We start from the raw sequence: 18,836 nt of genomic DNA, 5'->3' as shown, positions 1-18,836 counted from the left end.
GGGAAAGAGAAAACAATAATAAACTTTAATCACACAGCAGAAACTAAAGATTTATTTCACAGAGGCTGAACAAGACGAAAATTAAAAGTTATATCCAGAACTTCAGTCAATTGGTACTTTCATTTACGAAAAATGACAGCTTTCAACTCCAGAGAGTAGTAAGGATGATTACAGAAATAATACCCCTTTAACAGAACAGGAAAAAAATACAGGCGTGCTGCTTATCACAAGAATTTACTCTGTGCATCTTACTTATACGTATTTTGTGCATTTGTTTCCTCCTTCTACATCTTAAGTACCAGAAGCAGGTACAATTAAGTTTTCCCATTAAATTTTCCAACTGTCTTCTTTTTTACATCAGAAAAATAATTGATACTGAAACAATACAGAGGTATGAATCAAACTGAGGTCGATTTCCTCCTCCCCCATCTTGTTCCTCCAAAGCCATAATAATCACCGTTTTCTCCATTTATTGTCCTCCCTGACCTTCCAAAGGATTAGTTCCATACAAGCAATTGCATCTTCCCTAGAATTATGACCAGCAACTAGAGGAGAACAGAAAAGATAAATTATAGGTGTTAGACTATGTATTTCTTTATAAAAGAATGGTAGCTTTGTTTATTAAGCTGAAAAATTGTTGAGAATATTAAGACAATACTTGGTATTCAAACAGTTTTTGGTGTAACTGTATTAGTAATCTGGAGTATCCAGCATAACTGTCTTTGGAAAACCCTCCAAGTTTTGTACTTTCAAATCAGAAGTTGAAAGAGTAACAGATGACAAGGTGATTTTGCAATCAGAAGATAAATTTGTCCTACTTCTCCTGATCTACTGAAATGCTCTACAAAATCTGAATGGAATGGAGTTACAGGATTTAAGTTATATACAGTTATACGTTTTTATTACATGTTCAGTCAAAGCTTAACAAGTCAATGATTTACAAGTTTACCTGTTTTATACAATTCCCATATCTACAAAAAGTACAGTAGAAAGGTTTTAATGCATTCTCGCTGGAAAATAGTGGTAGTCATCCCAACAAGATATGCACATAACCTTCTCATTAGTTGGCAGTTACTTTAGACATCAGAATACTGTTCCTAACATTAAGTCAATACAAGAAAATGCTTGCTGCCAGGATAACAGTAGTTAAGTAGTTAAAGTTCTAAGCACTCCCTACTGAAAGCCAAAGATTCATGTTGGGGGTCTCCTACCAGCTTTAGGAGAGACCTACTCTAATCAGCCATCTCCTTCATAAGCACTCACCGCAGAGTCAAATTGTCTCACTGAGCATTGTGAGTATTTGCACCTCATCAAATCCTGTACGAGCGGATTGAGGGAAATCCGAATCCTGTACAGTTTCGTATAGACTTTTTAATAAAGGTACAGAGGATCTCCGATAAAACAGGTTTGCAAGCTGACACTAGGGAGAAAAATACTTTCCTTAGATTTAATCAGGATGTTCCATTTCCCAAAGCAGCAGAGGACTTAAACGCTATTACAACAAAAGATGACTCAAACAGTAAAAGTACAAGCTTCTAGCTTTCTTTTGTAAACTTTAAATGCCAGGGATTGGAGATCACTTTTCCCATGTAGCAGCCTAGACTCAGAAGCAGAGCTCTTCAGACATTTACAAACACGTAGCTGCAATTCAGATATCTACAGGCTTAAAGCAGCGCAGTATCTCCTTGAATATGGAACTGGTTATACTTCCCTTTCAGTGAACTCATAATTTACACAGTCATGGTAGTCATCTGCAACACACTAATGCTTTCATCAGCACATTTTGTAAGAACTACCCCTGCAATATCTATTTAGATTGGACATATAAAGAGCTGTGGAGGCGAACGGAGGACAGTCTTAGTTTTCATCTGTGGCAAAGTAGTTTATACCACTTAGTGACCTCTACTATTCACAGGTCAGAAGACAGCTGGTAATAACCCTGCGGGTTCTAGTTTTCTCTTCTTCTAAACATACCTTAAGAAATAAAATGGAGCAATTGCCAATAATCAAATAGAAACTATTCTGTCATTTCATTAAGAAAAAAAAAAATCAAGGTGATCCTGTGAACTTCTCTGTCTTTACTTTCACCAGAGAAAGCTCCAATTCCCATTTGCTTTTCAATCTGTGAAGTAATGCTTTGTCTTGCCGTTCTACTCTTGGGTTGCTACTATTTGTAACTGCTCAAGAAAGTACAACTTGCAAGAGATGTTTTTCAAATAGTCTGGAAAGGCTCAATTATTGAAACCATAGTCTTCCAGCTCTGTTACGTATTTCAATGAACATTTCAATAATGTTCAATTTTTCAGTCAAATCACGTATGTAGTATACTGTAAGTCGGCTATCTCAGCATGTGCAGCTCTTGTACCTTGGACACTAAAAACCCTGGAGTTTGGACTCTTCAAAATGTACTCTTAGTCAAACTCGAGCTTGTGGCGGGGGGAGTCAATTAAATTCAGACCAAGTTAAATCATCAGACCTACTGCCTTCTGATAGCAAAGGTTGTTTCATTCTACTAACCCCTAGGTTTACAAAAAAAGCAAGTAGAGACTCGAAACTTAATGTTTCTCTTGTACTAGCACAAAACTAACAGAACCTAGCACAAAGCAGCAGCACAAACCAGTATAAGACAGGGAGCAGAAGTCCTGTGTTGGGATTTTTTTTTTTTTTCATTTTTTCTAGACATGGCAGCTACCTAGCTTTGTAGGTTAAGCTTAGATTTTCACTCAGTGGTGATCAACAGAGAATGAATAAACCCAAATTTAGGCAGAAGAGTCTGCTAAAGGCAGAGTTTGGGCTATTTCACCTTTTTTTGCCATTCCCCTTACCCCAACCACAGTGCTGTGCAATCTGACTGTCAGAGGATAGTATAAGCCTTCAGTTGCAGCATCCAGCTACTCCACTGAGTATCAAAGGCCATCAGGTTTTGCTCAGTGTGACCATTTACATATTTCCTAAGCAATGAAGATATGTTAGTAGAATAGAATACTATTTGTGGTCCAGAAGGCTTCACTGATAAAAACAAATATGAATCTACCAGTTTACTGGAAAAAATTAAATTCTTAAAAAATCAATTGTTTAGAATGGCATAGTCAATGCAAAATACATGTCAGATACAATGTTTCACAAGTATGAATTGCACACTGTAGAACAGATTTATTTGACTTTGACAGCCAGCCAAGAAATCTACTAAAAACTCCAGCTGAAGAGATCCAGTATCAGCTTGGATAAGCAAATGAATCTAGATGAACTAGGTATTAGCCTCATCACACTACCTTTACAATTTTAAGATGCCTCTTCTACAAGGGAAAGAAATTGGAACATCTTTGTATGGTGAACACATTGACAAGCCAACTGTACCTAGGGGGAATGAGTGAGGGGCTGTGTGGTGCTTAGTTGCTGTCCAGGGTTAAGCCACAACATCAACCATTGTACTTTAGAGATATATTTTCTGCTTTTACCACACTATTGAATTAAAGGCATCTAAGTCAAAGCTTTAAATGACAGCAAGTGTATCACTACCTTTTCAGTTTTCTGTGTTATTCCTGTCTCCCATTTCACGATGCAATGTACCGATTGCTTAATAAGAATTTGCACTCTTACCATCATCTTGATGAATTCTTCTGAGGTATTCAGCAGTCAGACTTCTAAGTGCTCTTTTGTGAGGAAAACCTAGCCGATGAGGAAACACTACTGATGTGTCTATTACTGTGTAATGAATTAGCTGGAAAAGAGCAGAGCCCACAATAACGATTACACACCCTGTTAAAATCTTGCAGCTCTTATTTATTAAAGAAACCCTATCTAGTATCTAAACCATCTCCCTTCTCAATAATACGCCCAAACCAATCCCCTGAGACACAAATACTGCATTATCTCTCCTGTGTTCCTCTATTCCTTACAGAAGGGCAAACTCTGGGGCAGGAACTGTAGAATTGTGCTTTGCACCGATTTCTGTACACAGCACTGACACTTACTCACTGGTTGTATGTATAGAGTGAACATGATTAATTCCGGTTTCAGATAGCAAATACCACACTGCAAAATCTCATTTCCTTTGGTCTTTAGATATCCCTAGGAGGAAAGCCCAAAAAGGCTGAATTCCAATTCCTTCATTAGCAACAGAGATTCCTGGAGGTTAGAAAGGACCTCTGGAAGGTCAGATTGACAAACCCATTGCTCACAGAGGGCCACAGAACCACTTGCCCAGAAACACGTGCAGATGGCATTTGAGCATCTCTGTGATGGAAGACTCGACAGCCTCTCTGGGAAACATGTGCCAGTGCTTGGTCATCCTCACAGTGAAAACGTGTTTCCTGATGTTCAGAGGGAACCCTCGGCATTTCAGTCTGCGCCCACCACTTCTGGTCCCAGCACTGGGCATCACTGGAAAGAACCTGGCTCCGTCTTATTCACACTCTCCCTTCAGGTATTTATATATACTGACAAAACCCTTCCTGAGCAGATGGTTTCTTACAGTATTTTGCTGCCTGTGATATTCAGTAGAATCATCCTTGCCTTTCTGGTACCTAAGGTATTTACCAGACAGGCAGCATAATAGTTTGCAGAGATCTGAAGAGCAACACCTCAGTATTACTTGAATTGTCACTGCCTTTTACGCATTTGCTGCCATGAGTTCAGCGAGATCAGAAAACATTCTATTCTACGTTTCGGTGAACCTAGAAACAAAGACATTATTCAGTGGTGAGGTATGGCTCCAAATCTGGAAGCACAAACCAGCAAGGCAGGAAGCCCAAATATCAGAATTTTTACCATACTGTTTGTATACACATTTCTCCCTTCTCTGAATGTAATCTTGTCTTTAATACAGCTATAATTTAACAATCAAGTATATTTCACTCTTTTTCATGTGTGTTGATCTGCTGAAATGCAACATTCTTTTCTGAGATTAATTGGAACACAGTAAAGACAAATAGTCACCTCTTAAAATTGGCTCCAAACAGGTTATTTTACCTTGAGAGCAAGTAAGTTCTTTTCTAAGTTGTGTCCAATTAAAATTGTATCTGCACTGAACAGATTTAGCAGTATTGCCTGTACATTCCGAAGAGATGTTGTAGCATACTTCACATCATCCTCTGTTACTCCAGAGAGGCTAAAGACAGATTTAGAAGATCTTCATTAACTGAGACACTAAGAAACACCTAGAAGAACGAGGTTTACAGTGGTCATGCCCCCAGCATCAACAGTTAACACTAGCCAGCTCTGAAATCGCACAATGTTGAAGTCAGCATCAGGCACAGATAAACTAAGCTAGGTGATATCAGCCTAGCTCTACTACTACAATTGACTGAGCCTATTTTCTAAGCATGGGCCAAAGACAGGGATCTGAGTGAATAAAATAAATATTGCTGAATAATTTTTTTTTTTTTTTTTTTTTTTTTTTTTTTTACAATAAGGCTCAAAACCTGTGGTCATTCTCAGCAATTGCAGGATGTCAAAGAACTAACAGGAATTGAAAACATGTCTTCTAGGTCTTGGTGACAAAACCCAATACAAATGATCTGCACTAAGCAGAAGCCTTAATCTGTACAGTCTGCTGGCCTCCGTGTATAGCTTATTACCATCCTGCTTTTCTGTGAGAGAACACTTAAGGATGAAATTTGCATTTGTTTCTAGCCCCTTAGGGCATTTAGCAAGTTCTGGGAGGTTTAATTTTTTTTTTTCTGAAGGAAGGTGAGAAAAATTCTTCAGATGTGGGAAAAAATAAATTGAATTTGGCAATGAGAAAAATTCTTCTTAACTGACCCAGTAAAAATAAAAGCCACATTCCTGATTTAAGATCTTTGATTTATGTCAGTAGAAATAGGTATTGAAGAGAGACATGTTTCTGCTCACACAGGTATCTGCCAATTTATTAAGTCTAATCCTAAAACATTATAGACCATTTAGCATACCTTAGATCGTAGTCTATAACTTTACCATCTGGTTTAACCAATGAATCATAGATGACCTGTAGCTTAGCATCAACCACTGTCACTCTAGTTACTTCCAAGCCGTGGGTTGTGTAACACTGAAGAAAAAAAGTAAATTCAACAAGCATTTACACAGCAATGATGTTTCCTCATACTGTATAAGTTGTACAGAGAGCAGAACTGGGTACCAACTCATATTCAAATAATTTTGCTCACTATGTATTCAACACTAAAGGTCCAGTCCTGTAGAGTGACATGTTAAGAGTTCTGCAGCACTCTAAGACAAACTACTACAAGATAGGAAAATGGTTCATAATCAGCAATACTGTTTTCTATTAATTGAACTAAACTTTTTAGATTATCCTTACCATCTCGCAGTCCAGAGCATATACACCATAGGTTCCAGCAGAGGGTGGTGATTTAACGAACGCCTTCATGAAGCCTTCCAACTTCTCCTTTCTCCCATCATGAACATGAAGCTGCAAAGTTTCCATTAGTATTGAAGTACAAGTTTGCTAGATATATCTTACCAAAATTGCCAGACAATTTGTTTCTCTAACAGACTTGGGAGCATACATACAATACTTCTTGCCAATATTTGCCACATAATTTACTAAATGCTAGTCAATAAACTTGAAAGGCTTATACTAAGTCATTCACAGAGAGCTATGACTCAACTTTAAGTCAAAAGGTCACAGAAAGCAAAACTGAGATACTGCATTATATAAACCTTCTGAGAACATTATTCCTACCTTTGCTGTCTGACATCCGGCAGACCCAACTATTCTCTCACAACAGCTATAGCGTTTTTCCATGCCCCCAGGAACTGCCAAAAAGAAAAGTTGAAAATTGAGCAGTTTTTGCAGCAAGCAGCAACAGCAAAAACAAATCAATACCCTCACTCCTCTTCTCAAATTTCTTTTCCATTTTTCTCCTGAGACTGCCCTATGCAAAGAAGCAAGTCCCACCTATGCCAGAACGACAAATAGTACATTGTTCTCTCCTGAGACAAGGTTTTCATCAAAAAAAAAAAAAAAAAGAAAAAAATCCGTGAATGGGAGGGAGATGTAGTATGCTCTGGAAGGTTCTTCCTGAGAGAAAGCTACTACCCTGAGTATTTAAGGTGTCACTCAGAAAAGATGACAAAGTTCACTTAGAAGTCATGCAAGGCCACGCAATGAACACTTCTTTACCTTTTTCCCGCACAGTTTTATTAACATCAGCTTTCCTAGAGTTTTGGCATATTTGGAGAAAACAGGGTTTACTAACTAGCCACATGCCCAAAAGAACAGCAGAACGTATCTCAGCTGAACCTTGTGCAAAAGAAGTTTCATACTCTGATTTTGCTCGGCTTTGATATGTTACAACTTTTAATATCTTCCACAAAGACAGAATGCCAAGGATACTTACCTTTTTGTTTCAATATTTGACCAGAATGATAGTTGCATTCTTCCTTAGATCTATGCTCTCCTGAAGAAGTAACAGTGTATACCGTGCCACACCTACAACACACTCTTTTGAAAGCTAAAAAAACAAAAAAGAAAAAAAAACAACCCAATAAACAGGGCATATGTCCTAGATGGCTTACCATAAAGTAAAAAAGTGTTGAGTCGACCTACAAAAAGAATTACATGGACAGTAAGAGCAAGAGCAGAGTACTGACACATAAGCCTCCCAAGATTAGCCACGTAAGAAAAAACGCTCCTGCCGAGTTCCTCTACTGCACAATAAGAAAGTCAAGTTTACCTGCAACTTATGCAATTACAATGTTGAAACAAAAATTGAAAAGATATATGAAGCTTCACGGCTTAGTTATGAAAGTTTGTGAATTCACTTGTAGTACAGACACTAAATATGGAACACCGCTGTAATGTATCATTTTATACTCCGGTATTTTACTGTCCTGTGAACCACTGACTGAAACTCAATTTTGTTGCAGTCTAACAGGCACTTACCATCATATTCAGCATTTTTTACAACCCCAGGAAGTATAGCACCACCATTTTTTTCAGGATTTGGATGAGGGAAGTTATTTTGTTTCAGTTGTTCCTCTGTCAGAAGATAAACTTTTAGAAGTTCATATAGAGCATCACCTGAAAATGCTAAAAAAAAACCCAAACAAAAAACCCCTAAAAACCTAAAAGTAAACAAACCTAAAGCTTAAGCAGTATTAGAACAAATGTAAGTAGCAATTAAATCCAAGTATGTACTTCCAAAATAAAATGAAACTGAAATTACAGGATGTGTGCCAGAGTTTACGTGCAAAAACTATACTCTTGTAGCTCAGAGCAATTAGAAGTGATTAGAGGTGAAGCATTATTCAAAACAAAGACACTAAACAACAGGGATGTTAAATCACTAGCTATCCCAGAGTGGCATGCCATACTAAGGAACATTTCAAAGCAAAGTTTCACATTTTCCTCCTAAAACTGAGCCTTTGGACAAACAGGCAGTTGTGTTGGAAACTGCTGCAGAGACTAATAGATAAGGTTTGACCAAACACAGAGCAATACTTTCACGCTGAAATAAGCCCACTGACAGGCTCAAGTGGAGAACTGACATCTCCCTTTCCCTTTGTTTTACCTTTCTCTTCCTCTGACATTACAGTGCCATGGTAAAATCCGCTGCTAGTAAGCTGCCCTGAATGCAGGAAAACATAATATTAGCATTTCTTCTCAATTTTAGATTTCTTGTTAATATCCTAAGCAAATATTTAGAAATCAAAATGCCAACTAATTTCAGTGCTATTTCTACAAAAGGATTTAAATATGCAGGAATAACTTAAGTAAAGTTAAACCAAATAATCCTTTTAAGACATTTCTCTGCTGTTCTAATCACTACGTTTACAACTCATTTAAAAAAAAAATCTTCATTGAAAGTAAAACTACCATGATCTCTCAGCTTTTTGAGAGTCTTCGCAGCAAAATTCAGGTACATTTTTTTACTGCCGCAACGATCATAAATAGATTGCTCTTCTATCAGGGCCTATATTAAAAAAAAAAGAAGAAAAAGAAAAGAGAGGGAGTGTTAGTGGAATACTCTACGTTCTAGAAAAAGCACTGATATACAGAATCTGAGACTCTGATCCTAGAGGTAGATACACACGCAAGTAGTGTCCTGAGTCTGAATTACAACAGAAGACACGAAGTCAGATGGATGAGACACCTAGCAAGATGAATTCAGTACTTATGAAGCACAGATCTGTAGAGGCAATCAGTGCTCCAACTCAGCATTTAAATACAAACCCTGTGGGAATTTGAACACTCCTGGTGTAACTATACCTGTCTTTTTCTGGTCCTCCTTCAAATGAGGCATTGTTACTTTTCTATGTCAATAAAAGTTTCCTTAACTTTCTTTCTGAAGAGTTGTAAGAAACAGAGATGAATGGAAGGTACAGCACCTTTTAACTATGAAGAAGCACACTTGAAATAAGGAGTATGTTCACTAACCTTTTGGGGCAAGAAAAGAGCTTCTTCACTGGATTTATTTCACAGTTTACGCTATCTGAATAGTCAACAAAAGAGAAGCTCATTTCAGGCATAAACAGCCCCTTCTAACAATTACTACAGCAAGTACAATTCACAAGTTACAACCTCTAAGTAGAGGAAATGCGAAAGTGGTGAACTGATGTAGCTGAGAAATAACACAGGAGGAAGTTAAAGGGAAGGCAAAAGAAACGTTACTTTGTGAGAATGAAGTCAGGCATTTGAAGGTAAGCTGCATAATATAGAGAGCACACAGTAAGTAGCACAGTAGCAACATCTGATGTTTTACAAGCTTTTACTCAATGTATAACTAAGTACGTACACAGAGTCTTATCAGGACATCTCCATAAATTCTTTTGATTTCCAGCACAAAAGAAATTCAGATCACCTAGAAGTTAAGCCTGGGATATTTGCACCTGTCATTCATGTCTATTGGCTTGATCAGCACTTGGTGTGCTGTAAACACAACATCAAAAGCTAAATAATGATCGAGAGATCTGTGGTTGTTCCTCAAATGCGTGTTCCTCCTGTTCTGAATAGATCTTAAAGTCATTATTACACTCCAGGAAGCCATCAGTACTTACAAGTTTTCCCATTTGCAAAAGAAAACCTTTTTCTTTTAAATATTAAAATAACATGTCTTTTTGGAAGCTAATTAGCACTCCTAAAGACAAATGTTTTTACTTTGAGAAAAACTGAAACTGACTGATAGCACTGGCTATTTAACTTCTGCTTACTGGAAAGTCTGAAATATTTGCCTTAAATTTAATCAAATAACAAACCCCACCATCACATCATGCAAAATCAGACCAACTGCCTTAATTCAGAAGAGGAATTGTAAAGATCTATCAAATATTACAAACCTTATCAAAAGCCTCCTTCACTGTTCCACAGATTTGGAAGCATTCTGAAAAAAACAAACTGATATATCGCTCTCTTGTCTGAAGTGGTACTTTGGATCTTGACTCCTGAATGGAAGGCATTTGCTGAGTAGAAACCTTAAAACAATCAAACAAATCCAAACATACTAATGAGGTCAATAAATACATAACAAATAGCTCAAAGAACAAAAACCAATTCAGAATTCTTTTGCCCATCCTCAGAGGAAAAAAAAAACAAATTAAGAAAAATCAACCATTGCTGATTCATGGAGTTGCACGTGGCAGGGAAATGGAAACAACCATCAGAAATAATAGCTATAGAGGTTTTGCTTGCTTGAACTAAACGAAGTAGCCTTCTGCTCAAAGTTATGTGAGGTATTAGAACTACTTTAACCTCTCTTTTCTTAAGAGACTGTTCAGTCATTCTGCAAGCACTGGCAGTTAAGTTACTATTTATGTCATGTTTTCCATCTGGCCAATATTTCAGGCAGTACTTCATTCACAGAGAAAACATTTCACAGAGTAAACTGTGAAACTAAGGACCCAGCGAACTAGAGTGACAAGTATTAGTTCATTTCTAGAAACCCATAGTGCAATGTAGAGTTTTTGCTTACCACAATATGCTTATTCTAAAGTGGAGCACAGAATTTAAAATCATCCCATTCAAAAATGTGGAGTAAGTTAGGTTAACCATGGCGCCATCACACCCAAGAAGGTCCGGAAGTTAAAAAATGTATTTTGTGTATCAAATAGGCCATTAACATGTCTAGGCGACATTTCTTTCCTCAGGAAAATAGGGCAGCATTTAAATGTGTGTGCTACTACCCAGGAGAAGGTCATTTTTGCATAAAAGGAACAAAGGCCACGTGTATCACGGTCACAGCCTACTCTCAGCTTTATTCAGGCATGCAGCATTCTATTTAGGAAACAAGGAGATGAACACTGGAGATATGAAGCACAAATTAATTCATATTTAATATCCTAGAGAAAAGTCACTAACCAAACTGACTGAAGCCATAACATTTGACATGTTTAGTTAGAAAGCAAAACTTTAATCTCATAATTTATCTGACCTCAGGAATCTTTAGTGACCTCTGCTTTAAAATAAAAGCAAGTAAAGAGTAATTTTTCTGAGAACCTTGTGATACTCTGTCACTCAAAATTACAAAGCAAAGTTGTCGCTAACGAACAAAAATACATCCACATTATCTTTTTCACAAGTTCCTTGAAAGCCTTTTGATTTATAAGGGTACCGGTCTTGAAGCCAAACAAAGCCTTTTATCCAATATCATCTGCCGCTATACATGGCAAGAAGTTTTAAGGGAAAATAACAAACACACAATCATGACTTAAGACAAACTGGTACTTAATTCTCGCATCACAACCACTTTGATTAACTATATCTGTCATTGCTTACATTTGTGTAGTGCTGGCTAGCGCAACCATGGAAAATGAAAATACATTTCACATAGCAACTTGATTGAAGTGCACAGCAAACGAAGTAATTATTTTAAAAAACTGTGCTTTTTTTTACCGCAGCAGTAACTCTACAGTACCTTGTAGGGCACAAGAGTAGCTCTTCTGAATGAGCTAACAGGAAGTCCACAGGGCACTGCTGCTACACTTCCTTCCAGTAGTATAGGCAGCCGACCACTCATGATTTCAATGGGCTGCACTTCAAGGAATTGTAAAGAGGCTGAAACACACAGAAGATACAGACTGAATCTAAATGCTAATGTAAGCTTTATTATTTAAATTATATAGCTCTGGAACACAGCTATTTTTCACAGCTATTTCACAGCTCCTTTGTTACAGCAGGGTAAAAGTAAACTAACCTGTGGAAGCAAACCTGGAATGTCAGGAAATGCATTAACACTTCCCTTCGGCTAATAGATTTTATGCAAACTCTTCTCCAGTATTTTTGAGATCATACTTCAGTTTGAAGACATTAGAATAAAGAAGCCATACAAATCAAGGTAAAAGCTATTTTTAACCTGTAATGTCTATGACTTCTAATCAACCCCCTGTGCCTTTCCCTTCCCCTCCAAAAAAGCACGATAGCAAGAAAAAAAAAAAATCAGGAAAAACACCATTCTAATACCATCTTCTAATGCACTGAGTAAGTGCCTGGAAATACTGCTTTGCCTTTTTAAAGTCAGGAATGCTAGAGAAGTCAGAAATAAAAATTTGTCATGAGATTCTGGAGCCATCCTTGCAGTCATCCCGCTTAACTCCACTTGCATCAGTATGTATTATCAAGTCATATGTACAGCATGAGATACATCAACCCATTTTACTGCCATTCAGAAACACATAAACTGGCAGAAAGACTCAATTTTATGTGAAGATGTTTTATAAGATCTGTAATAAAAAGACCTAAATGAAACTCGGAAGCAGTACTTCACTCATTTAATTGCTAGTTAGGTCACTTTCTAAGTATACAGTATAAGTGGCAGTAGAACAGTGGGGTGGAAACACTGTTTAACTAGTATGAAATGCTGTGAGTAACTTCCACTGCAGGACTTTTCGGTTATGAAGGAGAATTTAGAGGGAGAAGAACAGACAATTTTCAAATCACAGGATTCAACAAATGGTTTCAGAAGGTCTGAATGCTTCAAACTAGAATCCTAGGAGTTGGTATGAGTAGTAAAAGGAAAATCACTAGATTTTTTTTATTCGTTCTACTTGTATATCAAAAAAACTCCCAACAAAGCAAATATTTTCAGGATTTCAGTCAAAACTGTGCACTTGCAAAGAACTTAGCAGAAAGTAAATGTGCTTACTCCCCTTTCCACTACAGCTACCAAGACTTCAGATATAATCAAGTATGTTGGACAGGACATCTATCTGCACAAGCTAAGTGCTCACCATCGCTCAACTCACAGCTAACATCCACCACAACATTCAAGCAACATCTACCCAAAGCAAAACGAAGTTTAGTTTGTCAAACCTATGAACCCAGCCATCATACCCATTGGTCCAGTGCTTTGAAACTGGACAGACATAGTTGTCTTCTGTTTGGAAGCTGTGGGAATATAAGTTTGTCCTCTTTCAACTGCAGCCGAAAACTCCATTTGTGTCTGCTGATTTTCTGCATCACGACCCTGCTGCCATGGAGATGTTTTGAGAGGTTCCATTTCATTTTTGTTGTGTACCTGATATGCACATACACAAAACCAAAGCAGTTCCAAATCACAGCAAGGTGGTGCTAAGTTAACGCATTGCTTCTTAAAACTGAATTTTGCCATTGGATTCAGAGCTCATCATGATGTCCCTGGAAGGAAGTCAAGCTGAAAGAGCTCAGGGGTGGTGGAGGGGACTTAAAGAACATGCCTGCTGTTAACATTGCCACCTTAAGGACTGTAAAAGCAAAGAAAGCGACAGTGACTTTGGGTTTCCAAGTGCTCTATCTGTAGTCTCACAGCACAGGGCTGCACTCCAACCTTGACTTTTCAATACTCGTTAGACTCAGCTGTCTTGGGCAGCAGTTTACTTCACCTGTAACACTCTAAGTGCTACAGTATTTGGTTCAAGTTTTAGCAGAAGAGTTGATTTGTTCAAAACATTTTTACAGTTACATTACAAGACCCAGCCAAGTTGAAGTTCAGCATGAGTCTATGGTTATTAAATTAAGCTGTTGACCTTCAACTTAGTACAAGATTATAACTCACATGAGATTTTGACACGTGTGCAATTCTTCTCTTTTGTCCAGGAATATTTACTGTGCTTTCTAATGAATGGAGATCTACCTTTCCACCATGGGCCTATTAAGAAGAAGAACAGACTAATGAGACCAACCTTTATGAAGCTCTAGACTTCAGCAATATCCTCATGAATGTTCCTCCAACATTTCAGGATATTCAGTCAAAAAGACTCATCAGGAAAATTACAATTAGGTCAGTATTAGAGTTATTTTACATTCAGAACAACTAAGCCACAGTGTTGTGAAGCTGAGACAGTGGCACTCAGAGTTACTGCATACGCTTATAAGAAGGAAGCCACTGAATACACAACTGTCTCCAAAACTTTGCTTATTACAGTAAAAATGGCAACCCCGAGGCAGGGAGCTATTCAGAGTAATTTTTTACTTCAGGAAATACAAACCACCCATTGTCAAACTAGACTGGAGAATCATGTGTTCTTCGTGACTCTGTCTACTAGCATTGAAGGTTCAAATATTTAACCTTTATTAACACACGTTCTGGAGAGAGTATTTGAACTTGACTATATATCACACTCCACCCTCATACGCTCAGAAAAAAAGCCCCAGGCACTGAAAGAGAAACAAAATACCTGTTTAACATGACTCTTCTTTTGTATTTCTCTTTCATACTCATCAAAAATTCTCTGACACTCCTCTAAAGGATCATCTGATTCAGAGACTTCTGTGTCCTCTCCACTGGGTTCTGCTTCCTCAGCAGATGAACTTAGCAGAGTTATTTCACTTTCTTTCTTGTTTAAGTAGTAAGTTGGATATGGGGATCCATCTGCTGATCTATCATTACCCCCATTTTCTTCTATGCTCTGTCTTCCCTCTGTATTTGTTATTTGCTTATAAGGTCTTCCAATTATAGTTTCATCTTTTGACAAATGTCCAGCACACAAGTCACACTGTGTTACTCCTCTGCTGCTCACGCAGTCTTCATTAGCATGCTCCTGAACAAGTGCTTCAACCAATATACTGGTTGCTGCATTCCCTTTCCTCAGAATTTCCTTCTTCATGTCTGCCTCAGACATAGCTGAAGACACATGTTTCTCCTCATGATAAACAAGGGCATCTCTTTCCTCCAAAACATTCAAAATACCAGTGTTTACATCAGGCAAATACATCTTATTTGCTTTTGGAGAAACACTGCCTTGTTTTAAACTTTTGCTGTTCTTCGGCAAAACAGTAATTTCCTCTGGTTTTGCTTCTGTACACCCAAGAATGCCTGCTATAGGACTATCATGTAATTCTTCTGCACATATTGCAGCAGACAGTTCTTCAACCCTGTTCCCATTTGTAGAGTTCTTACTTGTTCTTCTTTTTTTATTAACAGGTTGTGGTGGCAAATCAATGACAAGTTCACGTTCATCATCAGAGTCTTGAAGTTTTATTTCAAGTTTTATTAGGGGAGGGCTTCTTGACCTCTCTGTGAATAAATGTCTGCTCCTAAATGGAGACATATCTGAATTCCCATTCTGATCTTCCCATGGAAATTCCTCTGTTGGCTTATACTGCTGCTTAACATTTTCATCCTCATTTGTTACAGGAGAGAAACCTGCAAAATATTTTTGTGGAAGATTATACTCAAGAATACTTGCTGTAAAACTACAAACAGTGTACTTTTCTAATTAAAACACAACAGCCATTATTTGTATACCAGGAAACCAAAACCACATGACATGCATGTGCTAAAAAGTGCAGTACAACCGTTTTCTTAGCATAAAGTATCTTGCTTTAAGATAATTTTCAAGGGCTAAAGTGTTTATAATAATCTAATGAGAAAGACTGTACTGCAGGGAGTTCCTTCTGCTTCTCCATTTCATTCTTGACTAAATCTACTGCTATTTTAATCCTCTAGGGTTTTTGTAAATCATCTGCCTCTCTTTGAGGAATGACAGCTATGACCGTAAATTCATCATCATCATGGCTTGGCTTCTCGAACAAAGATCTGGGAAGGGCTTTTCCCACGCTCACTGCAAGCGATGAGTGCACCCTTCGGGACTGCACGGTGGATTTTTTAGGTGAGGCACAGTGTGCGCGGAACTGGCTCCACCCTTTACACCTGAGGTTCATCTGCCAGGGCCTAGCCAGCTTGGATGGTGACAGCAAAGTCCTCGGGTCCTAGGTTTGGTTACAGTATCCTTCTCTTAGATGGATGAGCCTTAGAGGGCTAAACGAGCTCCATCTGCCCGGGTTTGGAGTCAGAGCTGTCCTTCTCCTAGGATGGCTGCCCGAAGGCTAGTGAGCCCATCCTGCCCATGGACACACTTTGTGTGACCCTTCAGTTGAGACCTGTCTGGCTTGGGAGACCCTACCGGAGGCACGCACCACCACCAGCACAGCTCTCAACCTCACAAGGGCACACAAGCTCTTCCCCCACGGCAAGGGGGTGCCCGTGAAAGAGTCGCTGCTCTACCTCTGGACATCACAGACCCGGGCATGGGGCGGCCAGGGCCTGCCAAGAACAGGAGTCCTGGAGGGGAATGACCGTAAATTAAGTCATCCTAAACTGCAATCTACAGATCTCAGCTGAGGAAAAAGAAATAATCTGTTTTATTAACTATGTGCAACACCACAAGTCTCATTGTCTCAAATATCCAGTAACACTTCAATTCAGGCCTATTTATAGTTACGCACTAACTTCAAGCAGCCTTGAACGTCAAATTTCCCAAATGCAGATTTATGTGACTTACTGTTATCTTTTTAGCTTTTATAGGCTGTAGGCTGCTTACCAAAACTCAGCCTGACACTTTAAGGCACTAACTCCATCCTCACACAGATGTACTGGCAAATCACAAAATGTAGTGGTTATTTCCCTCCCAAAATTACATTAACTGTATACAGACTCCGTCATTCATGGATCAAGAGATCCATCAGCATTAATTGTGTATTTTAACAAGAATGCTATTTAAATTGTCATTTAAAAACACAGGACATAACCGGATTTCAGCAGTGACTGTAGTTAGTATACTACAAAACATTTCAGAGAAGTACTAGAAAGTTACATTTTGTTAGTGCCTGGGATCCTTTCCACATTACTCAAAAATAAGTAATTTCGGCACTAACACAATAACAATACACTAAATCAGGGCAGCATCACAAAGCCTTACTACCCTGTTCTGCCTGGCAGCTGAGCCCCATGCAGCCTCTCTCTTTGTTCCCAGTGGGATGGGGCAGAGAGTCAGACGGATAAGAGCAAGAAAGCTCATGGGTTGAGATAAAGAGAGTTTAAAAGGTAAAGCAAAGCAAAAGAAGGAATTAATGCACTACTTCTCACCAGTAGGCAGACGCTCAGCCACTTCCAGGAAAGCAGGGCCTCACTGTGCCTAACTTACTACTTCAAATGTCTCTCCTTATGCCTTCTTTCCTCAGCTTTTATTGCCAAGCACACCATGACACAGTCAGCCTTCTGGTTGTCTCCCTTCCCATCTTCTCACCCACCCCTAGCCTACTTGCTTGAAGGACAGCATGAGAAACAGAGAAGTCCCTGACACTGTTCCAACACTCTCCACCAGTAACTAAAACATGGGTGGGTTATCAACATTGTTTTGATAGCACCACATGGAGCTACAAAGAAAATTCACCTCATCCCAGCCAAAACCAGTGCACCTCTCTAACTTAGAGAAGTACTCTGAGCTGCCACGAGATGGTAACAGTTCTTATCAGAGAGACAAATAATCTAAGAGGGATAATGTTTTCCCATCTTTTATACAGCTGAGATACCATATAGACTATCTAGTAATCTACGTTATAGGATTACTAGACTAACTTTGATTAACTAGAGCCTAAGCGAACCTTCAGGGTTCAGTGAACAAGCTTCATGCCTGCTGAGAAACTGCAGAGGGCATTTAACGATAGATGTTCGTCACTTGGAAGGAAACACCTGGGGACTCAACCTTGAACAAGCCACATCACAGCCAGCTACCTGGCAAATCAGCTAGTTCAAGTCAGGAAGGGAATGACTCCACATTAGTTTGGGTTTGTTTTTTTTTTCTCCACCCCCCAACCCCCCTCCCCCCGACTGTCACATATCTTAGCAACGATCAAATTACCCAGTAGTTTTTCCAGCCTGCAGTTCTTTATACTCAAGCACAGAAATCTTTGAGGAAGAAAGCAAGTGTTTACCATTTACAGGTAACAGTGAAAACTCAGGTGCCTATTGTGGAAATGAAAGATCCTGCTGCACAGAAAGAGACTACATTCAGAGTAGGAACCTGCACCACGACTGAAGTTTTTGCACTCCTGAGCTGTGAAGGCAGAAAATTAATAGCGCCTGCTTAAAAACACGGACATGACATAGAGGACACACTTTGATTGTTCCCTAGATCACACGCTTACCAAGCAACTCTTAAAACTGTCAACGTAAGCCACAGCAATCTATGTGGAAGCGACCAACCCAAGCTCAATGCACTCAGGAAGCAGTTTCTTGTTTTTAACAAGCAGCTTTTCAAGCCCGGTTCCAAAGCGAGCTGCTTGTTTCATTAACACAGGCTGTTAGTATTGCTGAATTTTGTGGTTCCCATTTTAAAGTCATTTTACCCCTCTGCCCCTTGCCTCTCACACCCATGTGGCTTTACCGCCAACATTTGGACACACTACTACTGCTGCTAATGAGCTGTAGTGGACAGTTGCCTGCACACACTCAGAACATCAGAAAAACTAGCTACAAATCTTATTACTCATTGTGCTTAAGAAGAAAACGGAGCACCACGGGAGAGGCAGGCTAAAGGTTCAGTACAAAATGCCAGTTACTCACTGACCTGCGAGCAGCCTCTTTCCTGCTGCTGCTGCCCCCCGCCCACACACCCTGAGGGGGCGCGGCGGGACGGGGCAG

At 39.0% G+C, this 18,836-nt stretch overlaps 1 protein-coding gene across 1 annotated transcript; it reads right to left on the bottom strand.

Moving 5' to 3' along the window:
• Window positions 1-453: 453 nt before the first annotated feature.
• On the bottom strand, window positions 454-15,557 carry LOC104495734 (RNA exonuclease 1 homolog; the record flags this gene model as incomplete). The annotated part of the gene is made up of 15 exons (XM_010138743.1): window positions 454-545; window positions 3,601-3,721; window positions 4,972-5,110; window positions 5,913-6,028; window positions 6,299-6,409; window positions 6,683-6,756; window positions 7,341-7,454; window positions 7,886-8,032; window positions 8,514-8,570; window positions 8,819-8,915; window positions 10,279-10,413; window positions 11,853-11,992; window positions 13,268-13,451; window positions 13,968-14,060; window positions 14,590-15,557. Coding segments are annotated over 15 exons (2,588 nt in total), but the record flags the coding sequence as incomplete, so codon positions are not given.
• Between the last annotated feature and the right edge of the window lie 3,279 nt (window positions 15,558-18,836).

This window comes from Buceros rhinoceros, unplaced genomic scaffold (genome assembly GCF_000710305.1).
Source record: "Buceros rhinoceros silvestris isolate BGI_N320 unplaced genomic scaffold, ASM71030v1 scaffold296, whole genome shotgun sequence".
NCBI classification, from domain to species: domain Eukaryota; kingdom Metazoa; phylum Chordata; class Aves; order Bucerotiformes; family Bucerotidae; genus Buceros; species Buceros rhinoceros.
The sequence above is the reverse complement of the archived record's forward strand: the minus strand, read 5'-3'. Positions and strand labels throughout refer to the sequence as shown.